This window comes from Pristiophorus japonicus, chromosome 13, assembly GCF_044704955.1.
Source record: "Pristiophorus japonicus isolate sPriJap1 chromosome 13, sPriJap1.hap1, whole genome shotgun sequence".
Taxonomy (NCBI): Eukaryota; Metazoa; Chordata; class Chondrichthyes; family Pristiophoridae; genus Pristiophorus; species Pristiophorus japonicus.
Genome location: NC_091989.1, coordinates 164,301,213 through 164,327,096, shown reverse-complemented (window position 1 = coordinate 164,327,096; position 25,884 = coordinate 164,301,213). Strand labels below are relative to the sequence as shown.

At 46.0% G+C, this 25,884-nt stretch overlaps 1 protein-coding gene and 1 long non-coding RNA gene across 3 annotated transcripts in view; one reads left to right on the top strand and one right to left on the bottom strand.

Moving 5' to 3' along the window:
- LOC139278956 (uncharacterized) overlaps window positions 1-1,383 on the bottom strand; it is a 57,030-nt gene extending 55,647 nt beyond the window's left edge. The window contains exon 1 of the long non-coding RNA XR_011596391.1: window positions 1,217-1,383. This is a non-coding gene — a long non-coding RNA (uncharacterized lncRNA). The remainder of the gene's footprint in view (window positions 1-1,216) is intronic.
- A 19,767-nt stretch (window positions 1,384-21,150) lies between these two features.
- The window catches only part of mphosph6 (M-phase phosphoprotein 6), a 55,597-nt gene continuing 50,863 nt past the window's right edge, over window positions 21,151-25,884 (top strand). For both annotated transcript variants that reach the window (XM_070898239.1, XM_070898240.1), the window contains exon 1: window positions 21,151-21,334. In XM_070898239.1, coding sequence (XP_070754340.1) covers window positions 21,284-21,334 — 51 coding nt within the window. In that variant the 5' untranslated portion in view covers window positions 21,151-21,283. The remainder of the gene's footprint in view (window positions 21,335-25,884) is intronic.

Sequence of the window (25,884 nt, the reverse complement as noted above, 5' to 3'; positions counted from 1 at the left end):
CGAAGACCAAATTTAATTCTTTGTCACTGTGTTTTATGTCATTCACAGCATTAGAAACTGGAATGAAAAAGAAAAGTCACTGGTGGGAGCACGTAAATCACGTTTCATAATGGATGATCCGAGCGATACTGAAGAGAGGCACTGCTACTTTTAAAACATAATCCGATTTTCTTCATCCCATTTCGAGCCAATGAAAGATAAATCTTCAATGAAACCTTGACTTCATGACAAATTGTTTCACAATTGATTTTTTTGTTTGAATGAGCTTTATCATTTTGATGACAATGTCATCACATGAATTATATGATGCATTTCAACTTCATTTGCTTCACTGTGTTATGTATTTGTAAACAAAGAAAAAGGTTTTTATCGAGCACATTTTCACATGGATACCGCCTCATTAAAATTGCAATAGAACTAATTCAGGAAAAACTGAATAAAATAACTATTGCAATAACATGCCTTGTGTATTAGTATCAACCAAAGTTGATTGATTTTTTTTAGGATTTATAAGCAATAGTATAATCTAGAGCGATTGCCAGTTCCCCGGAGCTCAATATAGTCTGCTCAGGGTCAGGCATTCACTGACCTTCACAACCATTGGCTCAAATGACACAACAAATAACAGATAGCAGAGAAAACACTCCTGTCTGGTTCCACTGTGCATATGAAAAAAGGAACTGTGGAATGGACACTCAACACTGTTGCCCTCGGGTTCAAATACATGTGAGCCCAAGTTTCGGCTCGAGTTGCTCCTATTTTTTTGGAGCAACTAGTTTAGTATGGAGTATCTTGGAAATCGCAATTCTCGGCATTTAGTTTGTCCAGTTCTAGTTAGTTAGAATAGTTTTGTTTTAATACAGATTTTTTTTTCAAAAGGGGGAATGCGTTACCAGCCACTTGTTTTGCAAGTTTAGGCAGTGAAAAGTTACTCCAAACTAACTTAGAACGGAGTAAGTGTCGATTTTTTGTGCGCTCAGAAAAACTTTGCCTACACTTTATAAATTAGGCGCAGGGAGCGAGAGATGGGGGGGGGCGCGGTGGCAGAAGGGAAGTTAAAGGGAAGTTAGGGGATTTTACAAAGCATTAAACACTTCACTTTTACCAACAAAGAGCCATCATCAATAATAAATGATAAATAAATCAATAAATCAACCATTAAATCAATCAATCAAAAAAAAAATCAATAAATAAAAAATTTAAAGTTTCTACTCACCTACTGCAGCACGGGGAGCCCTCCAACAGCCTGCTGAAGAGCTGGTCTGATAGGTCCCGCCGCTGCCAAGGTGCTGCTCGGGCGGGGCCCTCTGCCGACGAGGTGCTGCTCAGGCGGGGCCCGCTGCCGACGAGGTGCTCGAGCGGACCCCGCCGCTGAAGAGGTGTTCGGGCGGGCCCAGCCGCCGATGAGGTGCTCGGGTGGGGCCCGCCCCCAACGAGGTGCTTGAGCGGGCCCTGCACTGAAGAGGTGTTCGGGCAGGGCCCGCCACCGAGGAGGAGTTTGGGCGGGGCCCGCCACCGAAGAGCTGCTGGTCAGGCGGGCCCCGCCGCCGAGCAGGTAAGGGCAGGAAGGCCACTCAGCCGGGGATAGGGGCGACGTCCCTTCGACCAGGGATAGGGTCGCCCAGAGACAGGACGTGCTGGGAGGGCCAGGAGCTACTGCGCACACGCGCACCCTCCACTGGACACGCATGCAGCTGCCGGCACTCTTTTTGGCGCAGGGCTGTAGCTCCGCCCCCAGCTGCTTGTGTTGTGCTGCGTTGACTGTGAAACTGTCCTGCCGGACTCGGAGAATCGCGAGGTATGTTTCAGGCTTAGGCGGGCCTCAGGGAGTGCGGCGTTCTGGGAGGACATCCGAAACTTAAGCCCACAATGTTGTATCTCAGCTAACAAACGATTCACTCAATCCATAGCACATGATGTGGAGAAGATAAAACCACACTACTCAACTCAACAGAAAGCCATAAAGGAGACTCTGCAATTTAGAGGTCAGCAGGGGAAAATGGTTTATATGTAATGTGCTAAAACAGAAGAAAGCTGAAATGAAATTGATTGGAAGGAAGAGTCAAAAGCGAAGTAAAGGTCTGGGTATAAGATGAGCAGCATTAAAAGTAGTGCAAGATAAAGGAACTTAAATAAATAGTTTAAAATCAACTAAATGGGGAAACTTAAAGTAAGGTAGTGCAAATAATAGAATAGTGAAAGCCCACCCATAAAGGGCAGAAAGGAACTTTAAAACCGGGACATGGTAAAATTTTCTTCCACAAAGAGCAACATCAAAATGGAAAGCAGAACTGAGAAAAATTGAAAGATGAATGCATATCAACTAACAAATGAAAAGAAAGACATAGCAAAACCCACAACAACAACAACAACTCGCATTTATATTGTGCCTTTACCAAAGTAAAATATTCCAAGGTGCTTCACAGGAGCGTTATCAAAAAAAAATTGACACAGAAGGAGATATTAGATCAGGTGACCAAAAGCTAGGTCAAAGAAGTAGGTTTTAAGGGATGTTTTAAAAGTGGAGAGAGAGGTAGAGAGGTTTAGGAAGGGAATTCCAGAGCTTAGCTCGGCAGCTGAAGGCACGGCCACCAATGGTGGAACAATGAAAATCGGGAATGCACAAGAGGGCAGAATCGGAGGAGCACAGAGCATTGTAGGGCTGGAGGAGGTTATACAGGTAGGGAGGGGCGAGGCCATGGAGGGATTTTATTGTGTTCCTTAGACAGATGAGGCTGCACACAGGGAGGTAAAAGTAACAGTGACCTCAGTCTTTAATAAGACATTCCAGAGTGAGGAACAGGCCTTAAGGGCCGGCTTATATACAGTGCTCCCAAGGGATGCTGGGATCCCTTGGGACTTCAGGAGATGAGCTCCCTGGTGGCGGAACATGGAAGTGCATGCTTTACAGATACACAACATCACTCCCGTCCCCTCCCCCAAAGTCAAAGTGAAAACTATTTACAAAGTGAGGCGGTCGGGAGCCTTTCCCTGGTGCAAATGTCTGTTCTGGTGTGTTAGCTGTGCCCTCACTGGGCTGGCGTGTTGCTGGCCCTGCAGGGCTGCTAGGTGAGCCTGGCCTTGCTGGGCTGTTGGGCGTGATGGGTTCGATTTCCTGGTCCGGCGTGGTGTCATTGATCCTTTGGGTGTGTGTTGAGGGCTCGATAAAGGTGGTGTCTGCTGTGGGTTGTTCAGGGTAGTCTGTGAACCGCAGCCTCGTTTGGTCCAGGTGCTTTCTGCAAATTTGTCCATTGTCTAGTTTGACTACAAACACCCTTCTTTAGCTATCACCGTGCCCGCGATCCATTTGGGACCATGTCCATAGTTTAGCACATACACAGGGTCACTCAGATCAATTTCCCATGACACAGTGGCGTGACCATCGTTTACATTTTGTTGCTGCCGCCTACTCTCTACCTGATCATGCAGGTTGGGGTGAACCAGCAAGAGTCTGGCTTTAAGTGTCCTTTTCATGAGTAGCTCAGCTGGGGACACCCCTGTGAGCAAGTGAGGTATCTTGCAGAAGCTGAGCAGTACTCGGGACAGGCGGGTTTGGAGTGAGCCTACTGTTACTCGTTTAAGGCTCTGTTTGATGGTTTGTACTGCCCGCTCTGCCTGCCCATTGGAGGCTGGTTTAAACGGGGCCGAGGTGACATGTTTGATCCCATTGCGGGTCATGAATTCTTTAAATTCGGCACTGATGAAACATGGCCCGTTGTCACTGACCAGTATATCAGGCAGGCCATGGCTGGCAAACATGGCCCTCAGGCTTTCAATGGTGGCGGTGCTTCCCGACATTATTTCACATTCAATCCATTTTGAAAAAGCATCCACCACCACCAGGAACATTTTACCGAGAAACGGGCCCACATAGTCAACATGGATCCTCGACCATGATCTGGAGGGCCAGGACCACAAACTTAGTGGTGCCTCTCTGGGCGTGTTGCTCAACTGAGCAGATAAGTCAGTCGATACCAGGCCACCACAGGTGGGATCTGGCTATCGCTTTCATCATTACTATACCCGGGTGTGTGCTGTGGAGATCCGAGATGAACGTCTCCCTGCCCTTTTTTAGTAGCACTACGCGGTTACCCCACAACAGGCAGTCTGCCTGAATGGACAGCTCGTCCTTTTGCCACTGGAACGGCTTGATTGGCTCTTGCATTTCAACAGGGATGCTGGTCCAGCTCCCATGCAGTACACAGTTTTTTTACGAGGGACAACAGAGGATCTTGGTTGGTCCAAGTCCTAATATGGCGGGCCGTGACAGGTGAGTTATCATTTTCAAATGCTTCCATGACCATCAACAAGTCTGCGGGCTGCGCCACCATCAACAAGTTTGCAGGCTGTGCCATTTCCACCCCCGTGGTGGGCAATGGTAGCCAACTGAGAGCATCCGCACAGTTCTCGGTGCCTGGCCTGTGGCGGATAGTACAGTTATACGCTGATAGCGCGAGTGCCCACCTTTGTATGTGGGCTGAGGCATTGGTATTTATCCCCTTGTTTTCTGCAAACAGGGATATGAGGGACTTGTGATCGGTTTCCAGCTCAAATTTGAGGCCAAACAGGTACTGATGCATTTTCTTTACCCCGAACACACACGCTAATGCCTCTTTTTCAATCATGCTGTAGGCTCTCTCGGCCTTAGATAAGCTCCTGGAAGCATAGGCGACAGGTTGCAACTTTCCCACAACGTTAGCTTGCTGTAATGCACACTCCACTCCGTACGACGACGCGTCACATGCTAGCACAAGTCTTTTACACGGGTTATACAATACAAGCAGCTTGTTGGAGCATAAAATGTTTCTGGCTTTCTCAAAAGCAAGTACTTGTTTTTTTCCCCATACCCAGTTCTCACCTTTGCGCAATAACACATGTAGGAGCTCTAATAGGGTGCTTAGCCCCGCTAGGAAGTTACCAAAATAGTTGAGGAGTCCCAGGAACGACTGCAGCTCTGTGACGTTCGGTGGCCTGGGCGCGTTCCTGATAGCCTCTGTCTTGGCGTCTGTGGGCCGAATGCTCTCCGCCGCGATCTTTCTCCCCAAAAACTCCACTTCTGTTGCAATGAAGATGCATTTCGACCTCTTCAGCCACAGCCCTACGCGATCTAGTCGCGATCCTTGAGGATGTTTCCAGTAGAGTGGACAAGGGAGAACCAGTTAATGTGTTGTATTTGGACTTTCAGAAGGCTTTCGACAAGGTCCCACACAAGAGATTAATGTGCAAAGTTAAAGCACATGGGATTGGGGGTAGTGTGCTGACGTGGATTGAGAACTGGTTGGCAGACAGGAAGCAAAGAGTAGGAGTAAATGGGTACTTTTCAGAATGGCAGGCAGTGACTAGTGGGGTACCGCAAGGTTCTGTGCTGAGGACCCAGCTTTTTACATTGTACATTAATGATTTAGACGAGGGGATTAAATGTAGTATCTCCAAATTTGCGGATGACACTAAGTTGGGTGGCAGTGTGAGCTGCGAGGAGGATGCTATGAGGCTGCAGAGTGACTTGGATAGGTTAGGTGAGTGGGTTAATGCATGGCAGATAAAGTATAATGTGGATAAATGTGAGGTTATCCACTTTGGTGGTAAAAACAGAGAGACAGACTATTATCTGAATGGTGACAGATTAGGAAAAGGGGAGGTACAACGAGACCTGGGTGTCATGGTACATCAGTCATTGAAGGTTGGCATGCAGGTACAGCAGGCGGTTAAGAAAGCAAATGGCATGTTGGCCTTCATAGCGAGGGGATTTGAGTACAGTGGCAGGGAGGTGTTACTACAGTTGTACAGGGCCTTGGTGAGGCCACACCTGAAGTATTGTGTATAGTTTTGGTCTCCTAACTTGAGGAAGGACATTCTTGCTATTGAGGGAGTGCAGCGAAGGTTCACCAGACTGATTCCCGGGATGGCGAGACTGACATATCAAGAAAGACTGGATCAACTGGGTTTGTATTCACTGGAGTTCAGAAGAATGAGGGGATCTTATAGAAACGTTTAAAATTCTGACGGGTTTAGACGTTAGATGCAGGAAGAATGTTCCCAATGTTGGGGAAGTCCAGAACCAAGGATCACAGCCTAAAGATAAGAGGTAAGCCATTTCGGACCGAGATGAGGAGAAACTTCTTCACCCAGAGAGTGGTGAACCTGTGGAATTCTCTACCACAGAAAGTAGTTGAAGCCAATTCACTAAATATTTTCAAAAAGGAGTTAGATGTAGTCCTTACTACTAGGGGGATCAAGGGGCATGGCGAGAAAGCAGGAATGGAGTACTGAAGTTGCATGTTCAGCCATGAACTCATTGTTTGGTGGTGCAGGCTTGAAGGGCCGAATGGCCTACTCCTGCACCTATTTTCTATGTTTCTAAGTTTCTATCCAGTCGCTGGAGGACCTCCTCCAAGTTTTGTAGGTGCTCGGCGGTATCCCGACCTGTGACCAATATGTAGTCCTGAAAGACCACCGTGTGTGGTACAGACTTGAGTAGGCTCTCCATGTTTCTCTGGAAGATCGCTGCAGCCATCCGAATTCCAAACGGGCATCTGTTGTAGATGAACAGTCCCTTGTGCGTTTTGATGCAGGTGAGGCCCTTCGAAGACTCCTCCAGCTCCTGCGTCATGTAGGCCAAAATCAGGTCGAGCTTGGTGAATGTCTTGCCTCCTACCAGCGTTGCAAATAGGTCGTCTGCCTTAGGCAGCGTATATTGGTCCTGTAGCGAGAAACGATTAATAGTTACTTTATAATCGCCGCAAATCCTGAGCGTGCCATCACTTTTGAGTTCCGGAACAATCGGGCTGGCCCACTCGCTGAATTCCACTGGGGAGATGATGCCCTTGCATTGCAGCCTGTCCAGCTCGATTTCCACACTCTCCCTCATCATATGAGTTACCGCTCGCACCTTGTGGTGAATGGGTCGTGCCTCTGGGACCAAGTGGATCCGCACCTTCGCCCCGGAAAAGTTTCCAATGCCTGGCTCAAAAAGGGAAGGAAATTTGTTAAGAACCTGGGTACATGAGGCCTCATCGACATGTGATAGCGCTTGAATGTCATCCCAGTTCCAGCAGATTTTTCCCAGCCAGCTCCTTCCAAGCAGTGTGGGGCCATCGTCCGGGACAATCCAGAGTGGTAGTTCGTGCACCGTGCCCTCGTAGGTGACCTTGACCATGGCGCTGCCCAGGACAGTGATAAGCTCTTTGGTTTACGTTCTCAGTTTCGTGTGGATGAGGCTCAGGGCTGATCTGAATGCCTTGTTGCACCACAGTATCTCAAACATCATTTTACTCATGATGGATTGGCTAGCACCAGTGTCCAGTTCCATGGCTACAGGTAAGCCATTCAATTTTACATTTAGCATTATAGGTGGACATTTCGTCGAACATGTGGGCATCCTGTGTACTTCAGCATCTGCCTCCTCTCTCTGAGGCTCGAAACTGCTTTGATCCACCATGGACTGATCTTCCTCTGCCACGTGGTGGTTAGCAGGTTTTGCAGAGCTTGCAGCTCGTTTGCAAGCTCGTTGGAGTTGCCCCATTGTTCCACAGCTCTTGCAAACATACCCTTTGAAGCGGCATGAATAGGCTGAATGGAAGCCTCCACAATGCCAACAAGGTGTGAATTGCCTTGCATTCATCCTTTGTTTGGGACTCTGAGTCATCTGGGTCACCTGAGGCCTGCTGGCAGTTGCAGACTCGTGGGTTCTGCCCTGTATATTTCTGTTCGCAAACACAGTTCCAGTTAATTTATGAACATTGCTAGCACTTGTGTACTGAGAGATTTGTTTGGTGTTATCAATGGTGGATATCAACGCCTGTGCTATCGCAAAGACCTTACTGAGGGTCGGTGTCTCTACAGTCAAAAGTTTTCATAGGATGGTCTCGTGGCCAATGTCCAGTACAAAAAATTCTCTCAGCATTTGCTCCAGGTAGCCATCAAACTCACATTGTCCTGCAAGTCGCCTTAGCTCGGCGACGTAGCTCGCCACTTCCTGACCTTCAGATTGCTGGCACGTGTAAGACCGATACCTCCCTCGGGTTAAGATGTTCCCGAACCAGTGTACACAGCTCCTGATACGATTTAACTGTGGGTTTCACCGGAGCCAGAAGATTCTTCATGAGGCTGTAGGTCAGTGCCCCACATACTGTGAGGAGGACCGCTCTCCTTTTTGCAGCGCTTCCTTCTCCGTCCAGCTCGTTGGCTACAAAGTACTGGTCTAGCCATTCGACATAGGCTTCCCAGCCCTCACCCTCCGAGAACTTCTCCAGAATGCCCACAGTTTGCTGCATCTTTGCGTTGGATTCGTATTCTCAGCGCCAGTTATTATGTTCCTAACACAGAAGAGGCTGCACACAGGGAGGCTAAAGTAACAGTGACCTCAGTCTTTAATAAGACACTCCAGAGTGAGGGACAGGCCTTAGGGGCCGGCTTATATACAATGCTCCCAAGGGATGCTGGGATAGCTTGGGACTTCAGGGGATGAGCTCCCTGGTGGCGGAACATGGGAGTGCATGCTTTACAGATACACAACAGATTTGAAAATAAGGATGAAGATTTTAAAATCGAAGCATTGCCGGACCAGGTACCAATGTAGGTCAGTGAGCACAGGGGTGATTGTTCAGTCAGACTTGGTGCAAATTAGGATACGGTCAGCAGAGTTTTGAATGAGCTCAAGTTGACAGAGGATGCAAGGTGGGAAGATGGCCAGGAAAGCATTCAAATAGTCAAGATTAGAGATAATAAAAGGCATGGATGAGGGGTTTGAGCAGGAGCTGAGCTGAGGCAGCGGCTGAGACGGGCGATATTACGGAGGTGGAAGTCGGTGGTCTTGGTGATGGAAAGGATATGGGATTGGAAGCTCAGCTCAGGGACAAATAGGACACCAGGGTTGCAAACTGTCTGGTTCAGCTTCAGACAGTGGTCAGGAAGAGGGATGGAGTCGGTGCCTAGGGAACAGAGTTTGTGGCGGACACCGAAGCCAACGGCTTTGGTCTTCCCAATATTTAATTGGAGGAAATTTCTGCTCATTCAATACTGGATGTCAGACAAGCAGCGTGACAAATCACAGGCAGCCGAGGGGTCGAGAGAGGTGGTGGTGAGGTAGCGCTAGATGTCATCAATATACCTGTGGAACGTGACACGTGTTTTTCAATAATGTTGCCAAGGGGCAGCACATAGATGAGAAATAGGAGGGATGTAATTCAGTAAATATACTGTGAGACCTAGTGATCAAATCAACAGGTCCTCTAACATTACAACAGTGATTATACTTTAAAAGTACTTAATTGGCTGTAAAGCACTTTGGGACAGCCTGAGGTCATGAAAGGTGCTATATAAATGAAAGTCTTTCTTTTAAATACAACGGCCCCGAAATTCACAGTCCCGGGAAGGACCGTTACTGCCCATTTGCGGCAGTCAAAATTGATTGGCCGCCGCTTTGGGCTCAACTGGCTGCCCCAACATAGATTTGGCCCAGGAGGTCTTGCAGTGGTGTGGGGCCACCGGCGGGCTTGCGGCAATAGTGATGCGCTGAAAGTGCGCATCGGTGCCGCTCCGCAACCCGGACCCATTTTCAGCGTGAAAAAGCCGACCCTTCAGCTGACGGTGCCCCCGCCAGCTTTTAGGGCCGGTGCAGAGTGGCAGAGATCTCAGAGCCGTGGGAGCAGAGAGAGACAAAAAGGTAAGATCCAACTTGAGGATGGGCCAGAAGCTCCCCGGAGTCCTCAAAGTAATAGCAGCTGTCGGTCTCACAGAGAAGTCCGGTAACAGATAATCTGGGGGAGATCAGCAAGCTCTGGATGGGGCGAGCTCCCAGAGCCATCTCCGTATTGCTCAGCAACAAGTCTTACCCGTGCCTAACCTACGACTTCACCTCAGTATCTTCCCTGTGGCTGCCTCATGGGTCCGGGAAGGCTGCTGTGTTCCCTGTGTGGAAGCTGTAGATGTCTTTCTAGCAGCTTTGGGCCTGGGAGGGCCGGCTGAAGATTGGTCAACACCCTCCTGGGAGGGTTCAGTCTGACTTGGCTCGGGCGAGGCCATGCGTGGGGGCACTGGCGGAGTGACAGATCTGGGCCCAGGAATACTGCGAGCCAGAGGGAGCGCATCATCCGTATCCTGGCCCGAGGAGCCTGAATAACTCACCAGGGCGGCACAATACCGCCACCAGCAATCTGAGGGAGCTCAGGTCGGTGCTGTGGCACCACACCAGAAGGGCCCCCGTGACCCATGGTGGACCCAGCCGAGAAAGCAACACTGTGGTCTGGGGGGGCATCCAGCCAAGACTGCATGAGAGTAGCCTCAGTCTGAAAGCCACCAGATATGACAGCACTTAGACGCTCCGTCGACTCTTGCAGAGCTGCGGCCATCCTCTCCAAAGCAGCACCGAAACGCTCGTTCCCTCGCATGTATGCTGCAATGGCAGCTGCCCCCTCACCCCAAGGGTGAATTTCCTGTGGGACTAATGCCCCAACTAAGACTGCAAGCTTTCAAGTTTGAAGGGTTAATAAGACTGGAACACTTTTTTGTGATCAAAAAGCTGAATTTGGATCCAATGGCCACCGCAAACTTTGCATCGTTAATCGGGGAAAAAAGGCCTTAACACCACCATCTCTCTGTTTGCACTGAATTTCGGCCCCAACATACCTATAATCCTCTTCATCCTCCAGGAAGAAAATACCTGTAGTTCGAGTATTTTTTCAAATAACTGAATGGCTGAATAGTTTGCACTTTTGTAATACAGATAGAATATATATCAAGGAACTATTGATTGGGTGAAATATTCTGCTTGTACATTCAACACAGCATATTTGCAACTGCATTACTTTTACTTATGAATTACTTAATCAGATTAATTGTTGATTATCTTCCACATTCAGTCATTCCTTCATGCATTATTTTAAATTGTGAAACAGACGTGACTCTTCAAACCACTGCATAACTATTGACTATGACATATTAGGGATTTATTTGGGACTCAGATATGTGCCATTGTGCATCAACTAAATGGAGCATGCTGACTGGCACTGTCAATCACGACATCCAAATGAAAACAATGAATAAAAACACACCTGTAATAACAATATTGTAGCTGGTAAATCCATTAACCACAGAATAAGCTCAATCTCTAACCCCTCTGCCTTGGTCCCGCATCAGAGAATTAGCTGGAGATTTATCAACCACATCGAAGATTTATTAGATGCCTAAAATTTTCGCTTGCCTCCAAACTGCAATACATTACCTATTCTAAAATATACTGACAGTTACATCAAACAAACCAGCTACTGAGTACACTACCTCTTTGAACTAGTTAACCCCTTCTCATGAAAGAAACACTATTGCCTGACTGATTGAGTACTTTAAATGTAGCTGTAGATACTTGAGCCCAGCGAGATGAGGCGTTCAAGCCCTGCGGGTGGCGGTGCAGCATATAACAGAGGAGGGTCCATGGCTCAGGAGCAGCACCATATTTAACAGCGGCGGGGTCGTGGCTCAGGAGCAGTGCATTATTTCACAGCAGTGGGGTTGGGGCTCAGGGGGTGCGCAACAGAGCTTGGTCTCCGGTCGTTTTGGTCAATCCTCGCGACTGGACCAAGACCTAGCTCTGTCAAGCCCCGTGTGGTGGCTGTTGTGCAACGGTCACCACATGTTAACAAAAATCCACGCACAGGCATCTTCTTTAAGATGTAACTCATTGTAACACCTGTGAGCCCCTCTTTTTTTGGTGCGAAGAGCATCATCCTCGTTATGAGGGACTGCCTAGTAGTAGATATTTCTATATTAAAACAAAATAAAGCGTGAACATTTGAACTATATCTGCACCATTTGACAGGCAAAACAATGGGCTCAATTTTCCCCGATTGTCTGTGCCGTTTTTTTGGCGTGCACCATTTTCTTTTTGCAGTAAATTCAAATCTCCAAGTTTCCCCAAAGTTTCTGCATTAGTGTAATTCACTTAGGTAGGATTTTTTTTACCTCATTGGGGCCATAACCTGCCACCCGTGACCATCCTGGCCATTTAAGCAAGTTTGGTCAGCTCTGATTTACTTCAAATTTTCTTAGGACGGGGTATGTGACCTCTCTGGAAAAACCTTCTGGGCAGTTAACAAAATCGGCGCAGGTAAGATTATCAGCGCAGCAGATGCAGTTCCACGGCCCGGACAGCAGGCAGCAGAGAGGGAGCGAGAGGGGGAGAAGAGAGAAGAGATGGTGGGGGGAGAGGAGAGAGGGAAGAGGCCTTTCAGTCAGGGTTACGAGCGGCAATCGGCACTGGCAGGGGAGGGAAGCCTTTCGGCCAGGGCTAGCAGTGGCATCGGGGAGGGGGGATGGGGTGGGGGGGGGAGGCGGCCGGGGGGGAGGGAGGGATAGACTTTTGGCATAAACTCTTTAATGCTGGTAAGCTGCTGCAATTTGCAAGGTGCTTGTGCAGGTTGCTGCGAGCTGGCCAGAATGTCTTGTATGTTTCACTTTCCAGCCTCAGCACGCAGTATGTCTCTCGTTACCCTGGCAACCCGATCTTTTTGGCGCAGATCATAGGCTCCACCCCCAGAGCCAAAGGACAGACTACGCGGCACCAAAATCAACAATTCAAACAGGGAAAGTTGGATGATTTTTTTCTTGGTGTAATTGGGCCCCCAAAAAATGGACGTAACCCTTCAAGTACGCCAAAAAACACCTTTGGGGAAAATTGAGCCCAAAGTAACTAATAGGGCTGTTATTCATGAAAAAAAAGTATAATGCTAAAATGCTGCATGACCACCCAAGAATGTCTCCATTCCCAGTCTCAGCCCTAGGAATGCATCCACTTTTGACCTCAGCTTTAGGAACAATTCTACACTCATCCTCAAAATCAGGTATGTTGTTGCTACTGTCTTCAGCCCTAGGAACACTTCAGCTCTTTGTCTCAGCCCCAGTAATACCTCCATCTAACTCAGGTCTTAGCTTGTTCATTCCATTTTGTCAGATACAGAAAACTGACACAATTGACCCAGTCATGCAGTGGGGGTAAAGAGTAGCTATTCAGTGGCAGAAGATGGAAAGTGGGGTCCCAGAAGGATTAGTGCTGGGACCACAGTTGTTCACAATTTATAATAACGATTTAGAATTTGGAATCAAAAACACAGTTTCTAAATTTGCAGATGACACCAAACTGGGGGTGGAGGGGTGGGGTGGGGGTGGGGGTGTTGGGGGAGGATAGCCAATACTGAGAATAACTGCAACAAATTACAAGAAGACATTAATAAACTTGCAGAATAAGCATATAATTTGCAAATGATTTCAACATAGATAAGTGTGAGGTACCCTATATTACATTTTGGTAAGAAAAATAAGGAGGTCACATATTACTTGGAAAATAAGACTCTAAACGGTGTAGAGGAGCAAAGGAATCTGGGAGTACAAATACACAAATCACTAAAAGTAATGATGCAGGCTAATAAGACCATAAAATAAGCAAACTGTCATATATCCGACATGGCTACTGTTGGTACTATCACAAGATGTGCCACCAGAGGGCACAGCAGTGGGAGAGCATCTAAGGTTACCTGTACAGGTGTGCCTGGCCTAGTATAAAAGGCAGGCCACCAGGTGTGATCCTCACTCTGGAGTTAACAAATAAAGGACTAAGGTCCTTTACTTGAGGAAGGACATACTTGCTGTTGAGGGAGTGCAGCGAAGATTCACCAGACTGATTCCCGGGATGGTGGGACTGACCTATCAAGAAAGACTGAATCAACTGGGCTTGTATTCACTGGAGTTCAGAAGAGTGAGAGGGGACCTCATAGAAACGTTTAAAATTCTGACGGGTTTGGACAGGTTGGATGCAGGAAGAATGTTCCCAATGTTGGGGAAGTCCAGAACCAGGGGTCACAGTCTAAGGATAAGGGGTAAGCCATTTAGGACCGAGATAAGGAGAAACTTCTTCACCCAGAGAGTGGTGAACCTGTGGAATTCTCTACCACAGGAAGTAGTTGAGGCCAATTCACTAAATATATTCAAAAGGGAGTTAGATGAAGTCCTTACTACTCGGGGGATCAAGGGGTATGGCGTGAAAGCAGGAAGTGGGTACTGAAGTTTCATGTTCAGCCATGAACTCGTTGAATGGCGGTGCAGGCTAGAAGGGCTGAATGGCCTGCTCCTGCACCTATTTTCTATGTTTCTATGTTTCTATGTCACTACAGTTCAAGTACAACACATTGCCTCGTGGAGTCATTACTAGAGCATCGAAGGATACAACATAAACCAAGCAGTAGAGTTTATTTCTAGGGAGATAGAATTGAAAAATAGAAAAGTTATGCTGAACTTGTATCAAACCTTAGTTAGACTACACTTCGAGTACTGTTCTGGTTGCCATATTATAAAAAGGATATAGAGGCATCTTAGAGGGTACAATCAAGATTTACAAGGATGATACCAGAATTGCAAGGTTATGCCTATCAGGAAAGAATTAACAGGCTGGGTCTCTTTTCTCTTGAAAAGAATAGGCTGAGGGATGACCTAATAGAGATCTTTAAAATTATGAAATGTTTTGATAGACACAATGAGAATGTTTTCACTTGTGTGGAAGAACAAAACTAGACACCATCAATATACCATAGTAACCAAGAAATCAAACAGTGAATTCAGAAGAAACTTCTTTACCCAGAAAGTGGTGAGAATGTGGAACTCGCTACCATGAGGAGCAGTTGAGGTGAAGGTTATAGATGCATTTAAGGGGAAGCTAGATAAGCATATGAGGCAGAAGGGAATAGAGGGTTATGCTGATAGAGTTAGATGAGGAAGGATAGGAGACTCGAGTGGAGCATAAACGCCGACATGGACTAGTTGGGCCTAATGGTTGATTTCTGTGCTGTATAGTCTACGTACTCCTATGTAATCCATCCTGCTTCAGCTCAGATTTCTAACTCCCATTTTGCCTGACTGCTCTGCTCCCTAGCCCTCTCTTACATTCATACCCAACTGTTTTGTTCTCCTCTCTATGTTCCATTGGCTAATCAACTGCTCTACTCCCCAGTTTGTCACCTAGACTACTACGGGAAAACTACCATTACATAACAAATATGGGCGATGCCAACGGACCCATTGCCTATTAATATGGTATTCCATATAATTGTGCTATTTCTCATCAAGGTCCAGGTCATCAAGGTCCAGGTCGGTGATTGGAGCATGGGCAGATACAGCAGGAATGGCAAGAGACTGTGAAGGGATGTGATCGGGGCCCAGGGGAGGTGTGAGTTCAGGACCAGGGGCCCTGGGGCAGGAAGGGCCAGCCCACACTGCGATATGTGTGCGCACTAGGTCCATGCAGCAGAGCAGGTCTCCAGTCATCTTAGTTAACCCTTGCCACTGGACCAAGACCAAGCTCTGTCAAGCCTGTGTGGTGGCTGCTGTGCAATGGCCACTACACGTTAAAAAAATCCACACACAGGCATCTTCCACCCTTCAACATGTAGTTCAGGACCTGGAATATTAGGTCCTTCATTGAAACATCTGTGAACTCATCCTTTTTTGGCATGGAAGCAAGTCATCCTCATTTCGAGGGACTGCCTATGATGATGATGATGATGACGTTATTTCTTTACAATGTCATCATCATAGGCAGTCCCTCGGAATCGAGGAAGACTTGCTTCCACTTTTAAAATGAGTCCTTAGGTGGCTAAACAGTCCAATATGAGAACCACAGTGCCGGTCACAGGTGGGACAGATAGTTGTTGAGGGACAGGTTTGCCGCACGCTCTTTCCGCTGCTTGAGCTTGATTTCTGCATGCTCTCGGCGATGAGACTCGAGGTGCTCAGTGCCCTTCCGGATGCACTTTCTCCACTTAGGGTGGTCTTTGGCCAGGGACTCCCAGGTGTCAGTGGGGATGTTGCATTTTTTCAGGGAGGCTTTAATGGTGTCCCTGTAACGTCTCCTCTGCCCACCTTTGGCTCGTTTGCCGTGAAGGAGCTCCGAGTAGAGCGCTTGCTTTGGGAGTCTCGTGTCTGGCATTACAATGAATAGATAATGTATAGAAACATAGAAAATAGGTGCAGGAATAGGCCATTCGGCCCTTCTAGCCTGTACCGCCATTCAATGAGTTCATTGCTGAACATGCAACTTCAGTACCCCATTCCTGCTTTCTCGTCATACCCCTTGATCCCCCTAGTAGTAAGGACATCATCTAACTCCTTTTTGAATATATTTAGTCAATTGGCCTCAACAACTTTCTGTGGTAGAGAATTTCACAGGTTCACCACTCTCTGGGTGAAGAAGTTCCTCCTCATCTCGGTCCTAAATGGCTTACCCCTTATCCTTAGACTGTGTCCCCTGGTTCTGAACTTCCCCAACATTGGGAACATTCTTCCTGCATCTAACCTGTCTAACCCCGCCAGAATTTTAAAGGTTTCTATGAGGTCCCCTCTCATTCTTCTGAACTCCAGTGAATACAAGCCCAGTTGATCCAGTCTTTCTTGATAGGTCAGTCCCGCCATCCCGGGAATCAGTCTGGTGAACCTTCGCTGCACTCCCTCAATAGCAAGAATATCCTTCCTCAGGTTAGGAGACCAAAACTGTACACAATACTCCAGGTGTGGCCTCACCAAGGCCCTGTACAACTGCAGCAACACCTCCCTGCCCCTGTACTCAAATCCCCTCGCTATGAAGGCCAACATGCCATTTGCTTTCTTAACCGCCTGCTGTACCTGCATGCCAACCTTTAATGACTGATGTACCATGACACCCAGGTCTCGTTGCACCTCCCCTTTTCCTAATCTGTCACCATTCAGATAATAGTCTGTCTCTCTGTTTTTACCACCAAAGTGGATAACCTCACATTTATCCACATTATACTTCATCTGCCATGCATTTGCCCACTCACCTAACCTATCCAAGTCGCTCTGCAGCCTCATAGCATCCTCCTCGCAGCTCACACTGCCACCCAACTTAGTGTCATCCGCAAATTTGGAGATACTACATTTAATCCCCTCGTCTAAATCATTAATGTACAGTGTAAACAGCTGGGGCCCCAGCACAGAACCTTGCGGTACCCCACTAGTCACTGCCTGCCATTCTGAAAAGTCCCCATTTACTCCTACTCTTTGCTTCCTGTCTGACAACCAGTTCTCAATCCATGTCAGCACACTACCCCCAATCCCATGTGCTTTAACTTTGCACATTAATCTCTTGTGTGGGACCTTGTCGAAAGCCTTCTGAAAGTCAAAATATACCACATCAACTGGTTCTCCCTTGTCCACTCTACTGGAAACATCCTCAAAAAATTCCAGAAGATTTGTCAAGCATGATTTCCCTTTCACAAATCCATGCTGACTTGTCAATACTTGTCAAATGAATATATAATTGTTACAACATAAGTTTAGCCTGGTATGTGTTAATTGAAGTGAAATAAATAACAAGTACATAGTATTAATCATAACTGTTAAGTGAATTCACAAGACATCATAAACCACAAAACTGAAGCTGTCATCTGTGAACGGCAGAGAGAAAAACAGAGAAATAAACGGTAAGGAAGGAAGTGAAGAAAGGATAGGAAAAGAAAGGAAGGAGAGCAGGGCAGGGCAGGAGGGAGCAAGAGGGACTGAGGACAAAGGCAAGAGAAAAAGAATGAAAGAAGAAAGAAATAGAAAGACTCACAGAAGGGATGGAGGTGAGAGACAGGACTAAAGGAAGAGGGAAGCATGGTACAAAGAAGTAAAGAGAAAGCAACAATTCTTCCAGTTTACCATATCAAGAAAAAAGTGAAAACTTATGGAAATTACTGAATGAGATTATTTTAGATAATATTTGTCAAGGCCTACATTACGTGAATGATCCATCAGCAAAGTGGGTTTTAAAATATGAACATAAAATATTGGGGCTAAAATTCCAGCCTCACCTGGAATACATACGAATGCGCCGAAAACTGGCTTTTCCGTTCTGTCAAGTTTTGGCTTGACAAATCTTCCTCATCCCCGCAGCCAGGACATTCGCGCGGGCGAGATTGGGTTATTTGCCCAATTCTTGCCCAGCGAATGTCCTTAAAACTCTTGCGCCTAGTAAAAGCAGGCACATAGCCTACTTTTACAAGTGTAGGAGTTTTAAAACATATAAAAATAAAATTGAAACACTCATTTTTATGTTAAAAACCCTGTCCAGTAAGGTAAGTTTATTTTAAACTCTATTAAGTTAAAAAAAATCCAAAAAATATTTTTTTGCTAAAACACTTAATGAACTTTAATTTCAATTAATTTTAATTGTCTGAGGTGTGTTTTTTTATTTTTTTATGTTGTGTTTAGTGTGTTTGGTTTTTTTTCTTATTGATAGCAATAAGAACTCAGAGATACGGAGTTCTCATTGCTATTAATGAGAATTCTGTACCGGATTGGTTGTGCGGTCATTGCACCTTCTTCGTGCGAACCTGGAGGATGGGGCCTCGCACAGGAATCACAGGTGCTTCCGGGACCACCAGGTAATTTCGTTAAAAATTCTCGGGTCACAGGCGTTCATCCGAAGGAAGCCTCCGACCCGAATTTCAGGCCTAATTTGCTCCAGAGCTTCAATAAATTCCGTCTGCCTACCCCTGTATAACCAAAAGCCTGAGATCTAGGGCTCAATTTTCCCCAATTATCTGCACCTTTTTTTTTGAAGTAAATTAAAATCTCCAAGTTTCCCCAAAGTTTCTGCGCCAGCGTAATTCACTTAGGTATGATTTTTTTTTTTTAAGGCCACTTCACTGGGGGCATAACCTGTCACCCCCGACCATTCTGGCCATTTAAGCAAGTTTGGCCAACTGCGATTTTTCTTAAGACGGCGTCTGTGATCGCTCTGAAAAACCTTCTGGGTAGTTAACAAAATCAACACAGGTAAGAGAATCACGCAGAAGATCCAGTTCCACGGCTGGGACAGCAGCAGCAGAGAGGGAGAGAGAGGGGATTCGGTCAGGGCTAGAAGCTGCACTGGGCACTGGCAGGGGAGGGGAGGCTTTTTGGCCTGAGCTAGGAGCGGCACTGGATCCGCGGGGCGGGGGGGAGGGGTGATAGACTTTTGGGATAAAGATTCTTCAATATTTTCATGTTGGTAAGTTGCTGCCTTAAATAGCTGCAAGGTGCTTGTGTAAGTTGCTGTGAGCTGGCCAGAATTTCCAGCCTCAGCCCGCAGTGTGTCCCTCGTTACCCTCGCAACCCGATCTTTTTGGCGCACATCTTAGGCTCCACCCACAGAGCTTAAGGACAATGTGTGCCGGGCCACATTCACAAGTTACAACAGGGAAACTTTCACCTTTTTTCTTGGCGTAGTTGGGCCCCCAAAAAATGAACGTAGCTCTTCAAACACGCCAAAAAACGGCATTGGGGAAAATTGAGCCTATAGTATCTGTATACTTGTTTTTATTGCAACAAATTCAAACTGAACTGATTTGCTGCATTACAACAGTGACTACACTTCAAAAGTACTTCATTGGCTGTAAAGTTCTTTGGGATGTCCTGAGGTTGTGAAAGGCGCTATATAAATGCATGTTTATATTCAGGGAATGAATCTTAAAGAAAGCTAGTAACTGATTTAATTTGATCCAATTGCTGATTTTCTAATTTTAACTTAATTTATAATTATGGTATATTATTTAATTTTGTTTAATTATAATTAATATCTTTATTATACTGATTTTACTATTGTATACTCCTTATTGTATTATTTACAATGTAATTTGAATTTCATTTTTTAGTTTTTTCGCCTGTGTCTATCTGCGGGAGCATTTTGGCTGCTGCTTCGGACCCGAGCCTTTAACCTCTTTTTACACTTCCTTCTCTCTTTCCCTCAATGGTCAATATTTAACATGTTGTAAAATTGTTTTGAAGTGCCTTGGGACGTTTTACTATGTTAAAGGTGTTATATAAATAAAAATTATTATTATGTTCTTCTTTTGACATGGTATTGTCCAAATATGAAGCTACATTTAATAATGAATATTAAAATGAACAATTGCAGCATATCATTGTGTTATTCATTCATTCTGACTCTTACCGCTTATGCATCTCCTTCACCACACCATTGGAGGCCATTTCTAAGATCATCTAGGCCCCACACTTTGGAATTCCCTCCCTAAACCTATACATGTCTCTACCTCCCCTTCTTCCTTCAAGTTCCTCCTTAAAACCTACCTCTTTGACCAAGCTTTTGATCACCCCTCCTAATACCTCATTCTTTAGTTTGGTGTCCATTCTTGTCTGATTACGCTTCTGTGAAGTATCTGCATTAAACACATTATATAAATACAAGTACTTGTTATAATGTGTTGCAACAACTATGATGTGATGAGATGCTGGTTTGCTGTGGGAGCTGCTGAGTGAAGAAGCCTCTTCCACCTCTGGGAAAAATCAGATATGTTCTTTGGCTGGTCTCACACCCCTCCTGGTAACAAGTTGGCTATTTTAAAGTAGCATTGGTAAAGGCTTTAAGTATATACAAAAATCATTGTAAGCTAAAGCCATTCAGCCCATCAACCTCATTCCATCCAGAGTTCACGGATGATAACCTTATCATGGACTTCCCTCCCTCACCACCAAACACGAACTTCCGAAATCAATATCCCTGGAAAAAAATTAAGTAGTGTTGTTAAATATTTCTATAGCCTTCTCAAGAGCTATCGATCGAGCTCCCTGTTAAATGTGCCAAATTGGCCCTTAATCAACTACGATCTCTGCGGGTTTGATCCACATATCCCCACTATCCTATGGAGTGGGGGAAGTTTTTCTAACCTTCTAAAAAATTATTTCTCGTTCAATGCCGGGGAAGTTAAATAGCATGTTTATTTCTAACTCAATCTATCACTTTCAGTATTTTGAAGACCTGTAACATTCCCTCCAACTGCCCTATTGGGTCCAAAAGATGCATGATCTGGTGAAACTAGGAAAGGGAAGATGAATAAATTAAAAAAAAACAGGGAATAAGAACCTCAGGGGATGGCATCTCACTGCTCTGTCCAATACAATAACATTTTAAAATAACTAATTTTAGAAGCATGCTTTGAGTTTATGGATAAAAAAATCCAAAATGAAGTCAGAATGATATCTTTTCACTAAAAGTTTCTCTTTCCGAACTATAACGTGGAATTTAAGCTTGCTTAACCAACAAAGTGTTTGGAGACATTAAGAGAGCTCAGCATCCTGTTTCCGGCGATTGATTTCTCGGCCTGCGGCGGATCGACTGGTTGCGCCTGTTGCTAGCGCGTTGCTGGGGAGCGAGGCCCGGATTGTAATGTTGTCGGGTTTTATTGGTTTAAACTTCGGCGTTTGAGTTGATTTGTGTGCGTGTCGTGCGTGCGTGGGGGAAAAAATGGCGAGAGAAAGCACGATGAAGCTGTCAAAAAACCTGCTGAAGATGAAGGTAAGAGGGATGTTACTGCACAGGGGGCCGGGAGGGATGGCCATCCCGCGGCAGGCCTCACCGGCCCGGCCTGGGCAGCACCGGCTGAGCCGAACATCTGTATCTGTACAAACACACACACATACACACACACAAAACACCGCGGATGCTGGAAATCTGAAATAATAGCAGAAAATGGTAGAAACAAGCAGCACCTGTGGAGAGAGAAACTTAAAGTTAACGTTCCAGGTCTGACCATGGCCCAGCAACATGAGCCCTGTTTCTGTCCACCTGTGCTGCCCGACCTGCTGAGTATTCCCAGCATTTTCTGTTTTTATTTTCATCTACACTTGTACTGTGCCAACGAAGCTCAATGTAAGCTCGGGGAACAGCACTTTTCAGGGTAGAAATTCGGTGCCGCCTGCATTGAGGCGGTGAGACCGTCTACCCGCTAACTTTAGCGCTGGGAGGTGTCTACCGCCTCAAACTACGAAATTCAGTTGTTTTTTTTCCCCCGAAAGGGGAGACTGGAGCGCACAGAGAAGTGTTCCGCACTCCTCCTCGAGCACCAGCGGAGCGGTGGCGCAGGAGGCCTACTCAGTTTTTTGACGCTCGGATGCCAGCATCCTGGCGCCTGAAGGTGAGGAAAAAAAATGTTAGTGAAAATTTCAGTGACCTGCACTCACACTTTTCCCCCCCACTGCTGCCATAAATAAATATGTTACATTTCGCAACTTGCCTTGCTCTGCCGGTAAAGCAGGCGATTCAATTCACTTTTGCCACTGTGGCGCCAAGGGGGCTTTGCATGTTCAATGACGTCGCCAGGTGGGTGGCGCTAGAGGGTGCAGCGCTACGTCGCAGCGTCACTCCCATCGCTCCCTTGAAGTTTTCGGGAGGCGAGGACAGCACGTTGCTGCGTCGGTAGGTGCTTAGCGGCCCATTCTGGTGCTAACGGGTGGCGTAAAGCACCGAATTTAGGCGCCCTCGTCTTTCGATTATGCACTTTACAGCCTTCCGGACTCGACATCGAGTTCAACCATTTCAGACATAAGAACATAAGAATTAGGAACAGGAGTAGGCCATCTAGCCCCTCGAGCCTGCTCCGCCATTCAACAAGATCATGGCTGATCTGGCCGTGGACTCAGCTCCACTTACCCGCCCGCTCCCCGTAACCCTTAATTCCCTTATTGGTTAAAAATCTATCTATCTGTGATTTGAATACATTCAATGAGCTAGCCTCAACTGCTTCCTTGGGCAGAGAATTCCACAGATTCACAACCCTCTGGGAGAAGAAATTCCTTCTCAACTCGGTTTTAAATTGGCTCCCCCGTATTTTGAGGCTGTGCCCCCTAGTTCTAGTCTCCCCGACCAGTGGAAACAACCTCTCTGCCTCTATCCTGTCTATCCCTTTCATTATTTTAAATGTTTTTATAAGATTACCCCTCATCCTTCTGAACTCCAACGAGTAAAGACCCAGTCTACTCAATCTATCATCATAAGGTAACCCCCTCATCTCTGGAATCAGCCTAGTGAATCGTCTCTGTACCCTCTCCAAAGCTAGTATATCCTTCCTTAAGAAAGGTGACCAAAACTGCACGCAGTACTCCAGGTGCGGCCATACCAATACCCTATACAGTTGCAGCAGGACCTCCCTGCTTTTGTACTCCATCCCTCTCGCAATGAAGGCCAACATTCCATTCGCCTTCCTGATTACCTGCTGCACCTGCAAACTAACATTTGCCCGATCTCGTCTGATCTCGGAAGCTAAGCAGAGTCAGGCCTGGTTAGTACTTGGATGGGAGACTGCCTGGGAATACCAGGGCTACGGCCACACTAGTCTGAAAATGCCCAATCTCGTCTGATCTTGTGAAGCTAATCCTAAAAGAGTTTCATGCACAAGGACCCCCAGGTCCCTCTGCAGTGCAGCATGTTGTAATTTCTCCCCATTCAAATAATATTCCCTTTTACTGTTTTTTTTTCCAAGATGGATGACCTCACATTTTCCGACATTGTATTCCATCTGCCAAACCTTAGCCCATTCGCTTAACCTATCTGAATCTCTTTTCAGCCTCTCTCTGTCCTCTACGCAACCCGCTTTCCCACTAATCTTTGTGTCATCTGCAAATTTTGTTACACTACACTCTGTCCCCTCTTCCAGGTCATCTATGTATATTGTAAACAGTTGTGGTACCAGCACCGATCCCTGTGGCACACCACTAACAACCGATTTCCAACCCGAAAAGGACCGATTTATCCCGACTCTCTGCTTTCTGTTCGCCAGCCAATTCTCTATCCATGCTAATACATTTCCTCTGACTCCGCGTACCTTTATCTTCTACAGTAACCTTTTGTGTGGCACCTTATCGAATGCCTTTTGGAAATCTAAATACACCACATCCATCGGTACACCTCTATCCACCATGCTCGTTATATCCTCAAAGAATTCCAGTAAATTAGTTAAACGTGATTTCCCCTTCATGAATCGATGTTGCGTCTGCTTGATTGCACTATTCCTATCTAGATGTCCCACTATTTCTTCCTTAATGATAGCTTCAAGCATTTTCCCCACTACAGATGTTAAACTAACCGGCCTATAGTTACCTGCCTTTTGTCTGCCCCCTTTTTTAAACAGAGGCGTTACATTAGCTGCTTTCCAATCCGCTGGTACCTCCCCAGAGTCCAGAGAATTTTGGTAGATTATAACGAATGCATCTGCTATAACTTCCGCCATCTCTTTTAATACCCTGTGATGCATTTCATCAGGACCAGGGGACTTGTCTACCTTGATTCCCATTAGCACTACCCCCCTAGTGATAGTGATTATCTCAAGGTCCTCCCTTCCCACATTCCCGTGACCAACAATTTTTGGCATGGTTATTGTGTCTTCCACTGTGAAGACCGAAGCAAAATAATTGTTTAAGGTCTCAGCCATTTCCACATTTCCCATTATTAAATTCCCCTTCTCATCTTCTAAGGGACCAACATTTACTTTAGTCGCTCTTTTCCGTTTTATCTATCAGACCATAACCTCTGTCACTTTTTTCACGTGGCAGTTGTGGATGATTCTGCCATTCCCATTTACACCCCTTCTAGACCTATCTTTTTTTTAAATAAAAAAAGAAAATGCTGGAAATACAGCATCTGTGGAGAGAGAAACTGTTAACATTTCTTTACTTGTCCCATTATCATCTCCTTTTGCATTGTAATAAGTACATAAGAACATAAGAATTAGGAACAGGAGTAGGCCATCTAGCCCCTCGAGCCTGCTCCGCCATTCAACAAGATCATGGCTGATCTGGCCGTGGACTCAGCTCCACTTACCCACCCACTCCCCGTAACCCTTAATTCCCTTATTGGTTAAAAATCTATCTATCTATGATTTGAATACATTCAGTGAGCTAGCCTCAACTGCTTCCATGGTCAGAGAATTCCACAGATTCACAACCCTCTGGGAGAAGAAATTCCTTCTCAACTCGGTTTTAAATTGGCTCCCCCGTATTTTGAGGCTGTGCCCCCTAGTTCTAGCCTCCCCGACCAGTGGAAACAACCTCTCTGCCTCGATCTTGTCTATCCCCTTCATTATTTTAAATGTTTCTATTAGATCACCCCTCATCCTTCTGAACTCCAACGAGTAAAGACCCAGTCTGCTCAATCTATCATCATTAAGTAACCCTTTCATCTCCGGAATCAGCCCAGTGAATCGTCTCTGTATCCCCTCCAAAGCTAGTATATCCTTCCTTAAGTAAGGTGACCAAAACTGCACGCAGTACTCCAGGTGCGGCCTCACTAATACCCTATACAGTTGCAGAAGGACCTCCCTGCTTTTGTACTCCATCCCTCTCGCAATGAAGGCCAACATTCCATTCGCCTTCCTGATTACCTGCTGCACCTACAAACTAACTTTTTGGGATTCATGCACAAGGACCCCTAGGTCCCTCTGCACCACAGCATGTTGTAATTTCTCCCCATTCAAATAATATTCCCTTTTACTGTTTTTTTTCCCCAAGGTGGATGACCTCACATTTTACGACATTGTATTCCATCTGCCAAACCTTAGCCCATTCGCTTAACCTATCTAAATCTCTGCAGCTTCTCCGTGTCCTCTACACAGCCCGCTTTCCCACTAATCTTTGTGTCATCTGCAAATTTTGTTACACTACACTCTGTCCCCTCTTCCAGGTCATCTATGTATATTGTAAACAGTTGTACTATCATATCGTTTGTCATTTAATCACTCCTGTCTTCCACCCTATCACATACCTTCCCCTTTGTTCTTTCCTCCTCTTACCCTGCCTCTGCACTTGCTTAAAATCTGTTACATCACTAACTTTTTCCAGTTTTGACAAAAGGTCATCGACCTGAAACATTAACTCCGTTTCTCTTTCCACAGATGCTGCCTGATCTGCTGAGTATTTCCAGCATTTTCTGTTTTCATTTTACCTTTATAATTTAAGGTTGCCTCTACAGCAGTGTTGGTCCAGGCCATCCAAGGAAATTTGAAAATGTAATCTACTTAACGAAAAGTTCCGTTTTTAAAAGAAAATGAAATATATTTTTCTCATTTATATAGT